General features: G+C 33.4%; 1 protein-coding gene across 1 annotated transcript; it reads left to right on the top strand.

The window, feature by feature from the left end:
* The first annotated feature begins 1,494 nt into the window (after positions 1 to 1,494).
* On the top strand, positions 1,495 to 11,383 carry LOC126773022 (FK506-binding protein 59). The gene is made up of 7 exons (XM_050493641.1): positions 1,495 to 1,892; positions 4,935 to 5,077; positions 5,464 to 5,584; positions 7,492 to 7,884; positions 8,225 to 8,496; positions 9,145 to 9,255; positions 10,091 to 11,383. Exons 1-7 carry the CDS (start codon positions 1,691 to 1,693, stop codon positions 10,265 to 10,267), a joined length of 1,419 nt encoding a protein of 472 aa, XP_050349598.1. The 5' UTR covers positions 1,495 to 1,690; the 3' UTR covers positions 10,268 to 11,383.
* Positions 11,384 to 12,794: the final 1,411 nt, after the last annotated feature.

The raw sequence follows: 12,794 nt of genomic DNA on the forward strand, positions 1-12,794 counted from the left end.
CTTAAAAGAGGGTTGAGCATTTAGTGGACTGTAGTCTGGACCTGGGGTGCCAAATGTATAAGCCTTCTATCTAGTTCTTTCAATTATATATTTTGAATTTGCACATGATAAAAAAAATAATTAAATAAAGTTATTATAAATAAAATACAATCTGTTTATTCCATCAAAAGTAAATTTGAAAAAACATTATTTTTTAAATTCCTGTTTGATTAAGTATTTTTACTGGACTTTTAATTGAAACCTATTCCTGGTCACCCAGATCCTGCTTTGAATTTATTTACAACCTTTGGCTTATATGCTTACTTGTCAGGAACGATGCTAACAACAACTATGAAGAGATGGTATCTGTCATATGTGCATATATAATAATTTTTTCTAATTATATTGTTTTAATACTTTTTGGATAAATTAATAATTTCTTGGACTAACCAATACTAGTGTACGCCTACTGGTCAAAATTCGACCTATTAATCATTATTGAAATTTTAAGAAAACATGAATTGGCATGTTTCGAAGATTTTTTAACTAGTCTTGTTAACATTTTTTATAAGTAACACGAAAACTCGTCAAAAGCTACCAAACAAAAAAAAAATTTAAATTATACTAGTTATCGCCGTGTCCTGACTCTATGTTCAAGCTTCCTTCATATCAAATTTCATCAAAATCAGTTCAGTGGCTTAACCATGAAAGCGTAACAGATAGACATTCCTATTTATAATATTAGTATAGATTAGTATAGTTGACTGCCTCATTGGTCTAGTGGCTACGTGTAAGGCCGCAGACCCGGAGGTCTTGGGTTCAAAGCCCAGGTCGGGCCAATAAAAAGTTATTGAGTTTTTCTGTTGAAAATCAAACTAAAACGTAGTAATTGCTCTTTGCTAGCTAAATCATAAAATGTAAATCTACAGAAAAATTCGAAACGACATATAATTAATTAACGTATAAAGTTCACCAGTCAACAAATTGTATTTATTTCAATTTATTTGTTAATAAGGAATAACAATGCATATCAAAATAAACCGGAATATTTTTAATTTTGTAAATTTAATATTATATTCCCCATTCCATTTTGCCATTCACGTTTTGTAATTTGGATCAGTAGTTTGAGATATTTGATAAATCGATGAAAAAAAGAAGACGGGCATGTTATAAGATTTATATCTGGGCTTGATATTTATTATACCATATTATTAGTTGATTATCATGTTTATAAGGATACCACAGATTCATTATTGCCAATTGCCAAGCGAAGCCGGGGCTATTGGATGGAATATTATAGTTTCTCGGTAGAGCCAACAGCACTTATTAAAAAGAAAAAAACATTGTTACTTTACTTGCTAGCAAGTTGCTACAACAATGAAGTGGCGCTGATTTTAATATAATTAATTTAATTTTTTCTTGTATGAGTATTCGATTTTATTGTCTAGAAAATTCTACTCATTCGATCAAATTAGCCTTTTCATTCATTCCTTCAGTTCTTACTATACTATATTCGCATCTCTCAATCTTTCATCTTCGTCATTTCGATTCATTCAAATTTTGTTACTAATTGCCGGTGCTCCTCGTGTAATAAGTTTCCAGAAAGTCTTATTATTATTTATTGCGTCTTGTTGGCTTTTTGACGTGCTAATTTTAAACCTAATTTACCTGAAAATATAAATATACTAATAGGAATTTCAAAACCACAATAATGACAGTGGACGAAGGAATTGATATAACCAAGGCTGGCGATCGGGGTGTCCTTAAACGAATTATCAATGAGGGCGAAGGATCAGACACTCCTAGCGCCGGTTGTCAGGTCACTGTACATTACACTGGAACGCTCTTAGATGGCACAAAATTCGATTCAAGCAAAGATAGAAACGAACCGTTCGAATTTGTTCTGGGGAAAGGTAAGAATGCTGTTTTATTATACTAAATTTTATCCTTACATGTAAAAGTAATTCCTGGAGATCATTAAAACTGTCTGTAACATTAAGGTTGTGTAGGCCGGATTCTCCTAGTTGCACATTGTACAAATTATACCTTGTATTTATTTTTGCTTAGTCTTCTAAATTGGTTATTTATCTACTGCATTGCATTAATTCCAATCAAAATAATAAAAACTGTTAATATACTTTCATATAGGCTTTTACAAGCACTTTACAATTATCATTCTACAACATAAATTAAATAAAAAATTACCAGTGGGATGGAATGTAAATTCTACTTATATCTTGGTGCAATATCTTGGGCTTTGTGTAAGCTCATCCGAGTATGTACCGCCCACTCATCTTAATTCTACTGCCAAATAGCAATACTTTGTTGTGTTCTAGTTTGAAGGGTGAGTGAGCCATTTTAACTACAGGCACAATATCATGTCATAACATCTTAGTTTCCAAGGTTGATGGGGCATCGGTACATAAGCGAGAGTTAATATTTCTTACAATGCCCAACATACCTATTTTATAAAAATAAACTGGCAAGAAACTCAGTAGTTATTCATCAAAATAATAAAATAAGAGATACAATAATGTCTGTATATGTAAAAGTATTACACACAGACAGTACTAATAGTACTTTAATCATATAGGCACATGTAATTATGACATACAATTAAATCTATATGTCTGGTATAAAAAATTATTTAATTCTTTACAATTTATCAAACAAGGAAAAGTGAATATCAATATTCTATATACATTTACAATTTTTAATTTATTTATGAAATACATTATTTACAAAATATAGATAGAAATACTATTCTTTCCAGCATTTAATGATTTTTTTAGCTATGTTAATTTAAATAGACAATGCTTCACACATTTTCTTATTTTAATATTATATATTGCTAATTTTTTTTCTTTCTATTATTATAACAAAAGTATAAGCCCAAAGTAGTAGACTTAAAGCCAAGTAATGCTGTAATAACAATTTATCAACTAATCTTTCAATATTAAGGTAATGTATTTAAATTTATTTACATATGTAACTTTGTATATGAAGTCCCTGAACTCCCCTAACCTTTATTCTTGTCCTTATTTAATATATATTGAGCATGTAATATACAATAACAGCTTATAAATATTCCACTTCTCTGCAGAGACTTGATGTTTATTTTAAGATAGTCATTTAATTTAAATATACATAGTTATTTAATTATACTGAGATTTAGAATAATATTTATTTATAATATTAATTTGAGGAAGTATGGCTTAAAGAGTTTTTTATGCATTATAGATGTTTCCAGAATGGATCGAAAGTCAAATTTGATTTGATTCAGTCATATGATCTGTCATATGAGTATATTGTGTTATTTTAAGGTAAATTATGTTTGAAATCCAATTTTATGTTAAACAATCATTTTTAAATTGAAACTATAATTATGTTACATAGATATTGTGAAGTTTATTATCGATGATTTGAGCAACCAATGAATTTATTTACATGAAATGATGACAAAAATGTATAAAAAACTAATTTTATATACATTTAACTCCAATGTAGATAATGTATAAAATAAAACATTGAAACTTGTTCTGTTAATTTAGTTCAGGTCATAACTTGACATCTAGTCATATGAATAAACTGCATGGTAAATTTCTGGCAATCAATCGCCACAGCCAACCAGCCAATCACATTTGTTCACCTGAATCAATCCTGATGTCAATCGTGTTTGAATATAATTTTGCACCAAGTTTACTAACCACATATAGAATATACAGTATACTGGAGATCGTTCCACGTTTCGCCCGCATGTTAGATAAGGTGGGGATTTTGTAAAAAAGTAGTGTATGTCTTTCCTCGAGTTAGTATCAGTAACAGCCTCCTAATGTCCCACTGCTGGGCTAAGGCCTCCTCTTCTTCTTGAGCAGTTACTTACGCATCTATAATATTAGCATAGATTATGTTGATGTCTGACTTGTTTCATCACAGCTAACAAAGTAATTTATAAAATAATGTTATTGTAATTTATGAAATATATGAAAAAAAATGAAAATATTATATTAATTACATTTTCTTATTGGAAAAAATACCAAGAAGGTATAAATACCTATTTGTGACAGGTCTTAGGTTTTTTATCGGGTGAACTTAGGGTCAAAATATTTCGTCACGGTAGAATGCGAAAGCGATCCCGTGGCGCTCCTCGTTAAGACGGAAAGGGTACCTGGCTGGTTTTTTAGTAGGTATTCCGATATTCCCTTGGGGGAAACGTGTAAAGCGTTTTTCCATTATAAAAAAGTGTCAAAATATTACAACTAACCACACGATATCTTGAATGTGGTTTTTTGCGATAAGCAAATATTATTTGTATAAATATTATATATATTTTTTTTATTTTATCAATATGCCCACAAAAATTATCATTTTGTATAATAAAACTCATTATTAAATTTATTAATGGGTAAATATTAACCTTAAAATAAAAAATGTCACTTACGTAGTCCATTATGATTCTTAAAACCAAAGCCAAACCAAAATAAAGTAATTTTGTATACCTTTCCTTAACCATTTTAATTATTTTAAAAGAAAAATACCTAAGAGTTATTTCGTTTCTATTTTAGGTCCTTTTTTATAATTAATAATATAATAGAATTAACTATGGTCCTTCCATTGTTAATTCTATTAGCTAAACAAATATTGTCTAGATTTAATTAACACATTAAATGCCAGTCCAGTAGTTTCTTAAAATGATTATTAAATGCCTGATTGTTCTATGATTTTTGCAAAATTGATTAAAATATGTGGTATTTAAAAAAACCACTTCATCAGAATCATTTCATCAGGCCCCAGCCAGCAGTGGGGCCCAAATATTAAAAATGCATTAATTCAAATTGACAATGGTGGTACCCCGCCTAGCCGGCTCACAGAAAATGTAGGCGGCATTCTTAAGTTATGTTTAAAACATTTGCAGTATTTAACGTGTTAATTAACAAGATGTCTTCCATCCATAGATTCCGTGATAAAGGCATGGGAAATCGGCGTGGCAACGATGAAGAAGGGAGAAGTGTGTGTGCTGACCTGCGCACCAGAGTATGCTTACGGCTCGACTGGCAGCTCTCCTAAAATACCCCCAAATGCGACGTTGCAATTTGAGGTAGGTTTTTGTGTACCTTTTATCATCTTTTTTTTTTTAAGATTATTAGCAATCCCGGTTTTAAAGAATTACTAATATTTATCTCTCCAAGTAAGTTCTAAGAGTGGTTAAGTTAGCTTGTGTTAGGAGTGGTGACGACACTAGCCCAAGGTGTCAGGATCGAACCTGCAACATTTCCATACTGTACAATTTTTATTTCATTTTAATTTATTTGTATTTATAATTCATCTTTTGCTCGGCGGTGAAGGATAACCTGCATGTGGCGTTAGGCATAGGCCTTAGTCCAGCTGAAGATATTTACAGGCCGCTACTTACTTTTACATTTACTTTACATTTAGTGTTATAATTTAATTTAATCCAAAATTAACGAAGTTTAATAATTTCAGATCGAAATGATAGAATGGAAAGCGGAAGATTTAAGTCCAAACAAGAACAAAGGTATCCTTCGGCACATCATCGAACAGGGATCCGGTAACGACAACCCCAACGATGGCGCTCAGGTCACAGGTGAGTTACTTGTACATATGTACACGTTACATTAGGGTTTTACGTTGTAAGAATCGCACATAACCCGGTTAAGCGAGCCGGGTATCTTTCTAAAGGCGGAACTGTGTGAAAAAAAGGGTTCAGTACGTTATGCTCGATATGGATTGTATTCCAACTAATTATTAACATAACAACGGATTCTTAATATATTTAAATTCAAAAAACATTTCAAATATATCAAGATTAGTTCAAATGTAAAGCGAATTAATATCGCGATGTGATTTGATCTCAGAGTCGCGAGTTGTGGAAGACAATTAATCGCAGTCTCCGAATTCAGTCAGTAAGCAGTATCGTTTATATGTAGCACTTTGGGTCAGATTACGTAAGCAGACGTTGAATTTTCATCATTTATTCCAAACAAGTTTCCGGCCGCGTATGTTAGGTACTCTATATTTCTATATACTTTTCTGTACCCCTGATGTATACAAAATTTCATGATCGTCGGCTGAGTAGCTAAGATGTGAAAGCGTAAAAAAATAAACAAACTCGTTTTCGCATTTATAATATTAGTAATAAATTAAGGATTATTTATTTACATTTGGAACAAACGAACCGTAGAATTGCTTATCATATTAGGTCTTCATATTGATTTCGTTGGCGAAAAGTTTTTTTTTTTTGCTTTGTATCTGGCTCGCGGCTCTCTTCATGTAATAATATAATAATAATGTCCTCCAGACCGATTTCGGCCACGGCGGCTAATCTTAAGAAAGTTTAGCCAACTACGCAGGAGATATTATAGATCACAAGTGTGTGCGCAAACATAGGTGCACTCTCTATTCCCCAACTCTCATAATCCGATGGGACGGCAATCCGACACGACTGGAAAGAGTTCAGGCGCAGGACCAACGGCTTTACGTGCTTTCCGAGGCACGGCAGTGAACACACTTCCAACTTCCAGACTCCGGGCTGCTACTGAGAATTTTATGACAGAAAAACCCAATAACTTTTTATTAGCCCGTCCTGGGAATCGAACCCAGGACCTCCGAGTCTGCGGCCTTACATCAAGCCACTAGACCAACGAGGCAGACAAGTCTTTATGTAATTGTTAATTAATCCAATTGTGTCACACGATACACATCGCGTAACGACGCACTATGCTAGCATTCCATTGTATGGTTTCGTTTAAAATATTATTCACAACGATTTATAACAATATATATAATAAAAGTTTAAGTTTTACCGATGGTAGGCTTAAACCACCCACATGGTTGGTGGTGCATTGATAGGATAATTATTAGTTATTATAAATAAACAAAAAAAAAGTTTCTCTAATAAAGTTGTTAGTAATTACGCTGTAGTTACTAACTAATGTTAACTTTTTTTTTGTTTTTTTAGCCTTCATACACGCATGTGATGTCCACATCGAGAAGACAGCGGTTAAATGTATTACTGTGTGTCATTGTTGACTGTATAATTGTAGTTAGTAGTCAGCTTTGTTTACTAAAATAGTTCTGCCTCGTTGATCTAGTGTTTAGTTTAGTACCCCGGGTTCGGCCAAAAGTTGAGTTTTTTTCGTCGACAAATTTTCAGTAGCAGCCGAGAGGAAGTTGGCGGTGGTTGGGTATTTCTTTCTCACCGGATTATAGTAGTGGGGGGATAGATAATATACTTATTTGCGCACACACTTATGCACTGTAATATTTCCTACATAATTGGCTAGTCTCCCCTGAGAATTGCGACCCATGGTCGTCGAAATCGGTCAGGGAGACACATAAAAAAGTAGTAAATGTCCCACTGCTGTGCTAATCTCCTTTCGAGGAGAACGTTAAAGAGTTAATAAGTAATGAATTATAAAGAATAACAATAGGCTAGTTTAAAAATACAAATGGAATTAAAAAACATGCTAATGTTTTAATGTACTATTGTAGTGGAACTCGAAGGGAAGCTTCAAGACGGCAAGGTATTCGACACGCGCACCGTGTCGTTCAGCCTCGGCGAGGGCAGCGAGAGCAATATCTGCGAGGGCGTCGAGAGAGCTCTGGAAAGGTTCACACTCGGAGAGAAGTCACGATTAACCTTGCAACCTAAGTATGCGTATAAAGCAGAGGGGAATACTGAAATGGGCGTACCTCCGAACTCGGTAGTTGAATACACAGTGAAGTTAGTGAGCTTCGAGAGGGCCAAGGAGTCGTGGTCGATGGATGCCGAAGAGAAGTTGCAGCAGTCCAGCATATGGAAGGAGAAAGGAACGGACTATTTCAAAGCTAGCAAATACCAGCTCGCTATCAAGAAGTATAAAAAGGTTGTTACCCTGTTGGGAGGTGAGTGTCTTGTACTTCTATTTTTTTTTCGAAATTTTATATATCCTTTTGGCCTTTCTTATAAACGTTGCTTAGCGACTGCTTAGTTGAACACTGGTTTCTCTCTTTCTGTCATTATTGATTTGACATTTGAAAGAAGACACAGCATTTATAAGTAAAGATACCAGTTAGTATAGATAAATGTTGTTGCATAACCCGAATAAATATATTACATTCTATGGAGTATATATTTGATATGAAATATTCAAACTTTTATCAAAATGGTATTAACTATCATTATTTTTTATGATATTAATATTTTACTAAAATACTTACTTTACATTTGTTTTAATATCCCCAGACCTGCCTGAAGATGCAAACGAATCTGATGAGCACAGAGAGCAAGCTAAACAATTGCTGCTCTCTGCTCACTTGAACTTAGCTCTGGTATACCTCAAGGTGACCCCGGCCCACCATTACAAGGCGCGGGAACATGCAGCGAAGGCTGTTCAATTCGACCCACAAAACGTGAAGGGTCTGTTCCGGCTCGGACAAGCGCTTCTGGGTCTGGGGGAAGTGGAACAGGCAATAGAGAAGTTCCAGAAAGTTATCGAGCTTGAGCCACAGAACAAGGTAGAAAAGGAGGGCATAAAGCATAAATAATACAATTTTTGTTGTACATAATATCTTATATGTAATAAGTTCTTTACAAATGGTGTAACCATTCTCCTCACCTCTTGACGAGGACTTCAGGAAAATGTAGAGATTATTCCGCCATGCTGCGCAATAGTAGGTTGCTGGATACATGCACAACAGACAGACAAGTTTCTTCATGATGTTTTCCTTTAAGCCGAGCAAAAGAAGAATTTTAAGCATAAGCTAATTAATATTCACACATGCTTGCCCGGATTTTAACCTTCAATCTTAAGTCAGGACTGTGTTTATTCATTTAATATACACCATGAGTAAATGAAATAATACATAGTTACATTTTTGTAAGTAAAAACAATACATTTTTTAAATTAAAAACTATGAATGTTTCTTATGACAAAAATGTAAATTGCTTAACAGTATACGTAATTATATATTTAAGGATGCATATATGTAAGTAAATAAAAATCAGTATAAAATAACACATCCAGTAGGCACATATGTTTAATAGAACTTGCTTCCGGAACCTAGTTGAAGCTACCATTGTTCTAACATGGCGACTCTCTTGACTGCGTCCTTCTGTGATAATATTTATATAGCTGATATGTAATGGTGATTGATTTTGTACAGGCTGCGGCAAATCAGCTGATCGTGTGTCGGAACGAAATCGCGCTGCAGAAGAAACGCGAGATGCAGCTCTATGCCAACATGTTCGACAAGTTCGCCATCAGAGACACGCAGGTAACGTGTCCGCACTTCTACTTACTATGTACCGTGAGTCCTGGCACAAGGGACGTCAACCTATATCGATTAAAGGATTCGGAAAACAAAGGAAAATTAATATGCTTTGTAGTAACTTGAGGAAACTGAATCGGGAACCACTTTTCTAGAACATATCTATAGCCTATTCCAGTCGAAGAAGGAATAGATAAAAAAACGGTTATTTATTAATATATCTTTATAATACAACACTCATATCCACTTTAATTGTACTTTCACTGTTCCGACGACGACATAGCCGATATACTGGTGGTAGAGCTTTGTGCAAGCTCGTCTGGGTAGATACCACCCACCCATCAGATATTCTACCGCAAAACAGCAGTACTTGGTATTGTTGTGTTCCGGTTTGAAGGGTGAGTGAGCCAGTGTAATTACAGGCACAAGGGACATAACTACTTAGTTTCCAAGATTGGTTAGTTCCAAGATTGGTGGCGCATTGGCGAAGTAAACGATGGTTAACATTTCTTACAATGCCAATGTCTAAGGGCGTTGGTGACCACTTACCATCAGGTGGCCCATATGCTCGTCCGCCTCCCTATTATATGTATATATATATATATATATATATATATATATATATATATATATATATATATTAAAACGCTAATTTCTTCATCAAGCCATAATGAACACCAAAAATTAGTCAGGGTCGAGGTAATGGTCGAGACCAATGATATCCCGTCAATTCAATGTCAAAGTAACTAAGTTATTTAACATTTTATGTTGGAATAGGATATATTTAAAACCCCTTAGAGCATAGTTATACTAAATTTAGGTATATGTTAATGTTTTCCAGGCGGAGAAACAAAGAGCTAAGGCGGAAATCGATATCATCGGTGAGAAAGTAGGCGAGTGGGGTAAAGGAGAAGGCGAGTGGACCGACGAGCAGAGAGACAGGAAACCAACAGAGTTTGAAAAGGAGAATCCCAACATTCTCTTGTTGGATAAGGACGGACAGTTTGAGAACATGTGATCTTCTAAATCGTAAATGTACCGATCAAACAGATTTGCTTACTAGTTTAACGTTATGCTCGATTTTAACAAAAATAATTTGTCTTAAATTTGAGCAGTTTGAATTACATTGAATACAGCTTTAACAATATTTAAAACACATTATCGATCTTATGTGTGCATGTAGGTATATAAAGTGTGTGTTTATGTTTATTCAAATGTCACCAAAGTCCACTATAAAGAAAACATTACCATATTATTATAAATGCAAATCTCGTTTGGTCAAGTACCTCACGCAAGTTGAATGTAGATCTCCGCACCAAAATGTAATTTACGATGTAAGTTAATTTGTTTCTACAATATTTGTAGGTATGTATCATTATAGCTTGGCTGGATCGGTTCTGGAATATTTCGTTTTAATTGAGAATTAATAACCGTTGTGGTAACAATAGTTTTTACAAATTAGGAATCTTTGAAATAATTGTTAATCTAGTTACTTTTAAGTCCATTTATTATTCAAGAAACGATTCGTTTGGCTAACGAGGCGTTATACAGATCCTACTTACAGATCAGAAGGATGCAAATAACGGATAGCAGGGTAAATGTAGGAACATTTATAGATATAGTTAGATGCGTGCTGACCATGCACATTAGCGAATGGAAAAAAGATGATTTTTTTTTCATTCCTCCGTGATGAGAACTGAATTTTCTGTACTAACTCTGTATATATTGTATCTTTATTGACAATTCTACTATCCGAAAGCAAAACGAATCGTTTTTCAATAATATTCAGGTTCTAATAAACTTGAGAAATGCCGGTATTTAGATTCAGTTTATCTGTATTCAAAGAAATAATCTTCCGGTTGATTCTGGTTTTAAAATTTACCTGATTAGTTTATATCAAGTACTAAAATAGTTTATAAGCCTTTATATACTTACATTCTGCTGTTGTTTTTGAGGTAATTACTGTTTTTAACATAGATTATTAAATAAACTTCCATAATTATTGTCATCTAACTATGAAACATTTTGTCAGGTACTTCGAGGTAGTAATTTGTGTATATAAGTGTGTTCATCATAGTTTGACTTTTCTGTATGTGAAACAATGAATTTACAAATAAATTGTTATGAGAACTTATGTTTTTTTTCTTTATAACAAGCTCCTTAGTGTCCTTAACCTAAAAAAATAAATGATCAGTGCCATTTATTTTTTTTAAAGTCCAGAGACTTATAAATAAGATAGATAGTTGTATAAATGAAATGCGTTTATGGAATTGATTGTTTAATGATTCATTTTCAACAGCTTAGGTGGCTCTCTGTGTTTTCAATAGCTGCAAAATATTGCTTTCGTTTTTAATTTTAGGAGACTAAACAGTGATACGTAGCTAGAAAGGGAGACTGTCCTAATCAAACCACATTGTTTAGTCACGTCAGTTTTGTCTGCTTATCACAAATATATAATATACTTATTTTTAAATATAATACTAAACTCTTTGCTTTACAAGTCAATATAATTTAAATTAATAAAATGAATATATTAAATGAAATAATAATATCGAATAATAGAGGAAGATATTTGAAGAGGCAAATGTTTTTTGTATTTAATGTTATTAACAAAATTTAATATTTTGATAAATATTAAATAAATTTTATTAGAAGTTCTGCGACGCGTCAACCAGAAACGGCAACTTTTGGAGACTCAAGAATAGAAAAGTTGCATATCTCGGACACGTGCTTAGGAATGAACTTTTGCAACTCATTATGATAGGAAAAGTTGCCGGAAGGAGAGCTGTTGGTCGTGGAAAAAGTCTTGGCTGTGCTGCCGAACTCTTTCGCCTAGCTAAGAACGAGAAGGAGTATTCAAAACTGACTGCCAACCTTTACTACTCAGAGTGGCACTCAAAGAAGAAGAAACAAATTTTCTTTTGTGAGATTTCTACTGAGATTTACAATTCCTATACATATAATTAAGATTATAATCAGAAACTTTTAAGTATGGAAGGTGCGGGTAATGAGGCCTATCGATTAATAAGGCCTAATAACATAAATGGTATTTAAAATGATCGTATTCGCTCGATGTCAGCCTTGTAGGTAGTTAACTCTCATATATGTCGCTTCAAACCAGTGAATACGTGTTCGCTTGCTCTCTGCCACGAATGTTACGTAATTCATCGTGAGGAGCTGTTGCGCGACTCGAATAATAAGAATTCATTCGAATCAATCGTAAGTATTTTTTTTAATGTTATACTTATATTATAAATATTTACCCTTTAGTTTTCTTTTATTCTTTCTTTGTAAGAACTTGATGTTTAAAAAATGTATCATGAATCTAATAATGATTTATTTAATCTTTATTTGTACATTATTATTAGGGTATTAAGACCTACCGAATTTATTCGTACAACCTTTTTTTGTACAAACATTTGTCTGTTTTAACAGTTTATTTCATTTGTTTTTAGAATGTTAGAAATGTATACAAGTAATTTTTTTTTTATATTCGCCGAGAGGGCAAATGACTCTACTCCACCTGATGGGAAGTGGTAGTAGAG

The sequence above is a fragment of the Nymphalis io genome, chromosome 13, assembly GCF_905147045.1.
Source record: "Nymphalis io chromosome 13, ilAglIoxx1.1, whole genome shotgun sequence".
In the NCBI taxonomy this organism is placed as follows: domain Eukaryota; kingdom Metazoa; phylum Arthropoda; class Insecta; order Lepidoptera; family Nymphalidae; genus Nymphalis; species Nymphalis io.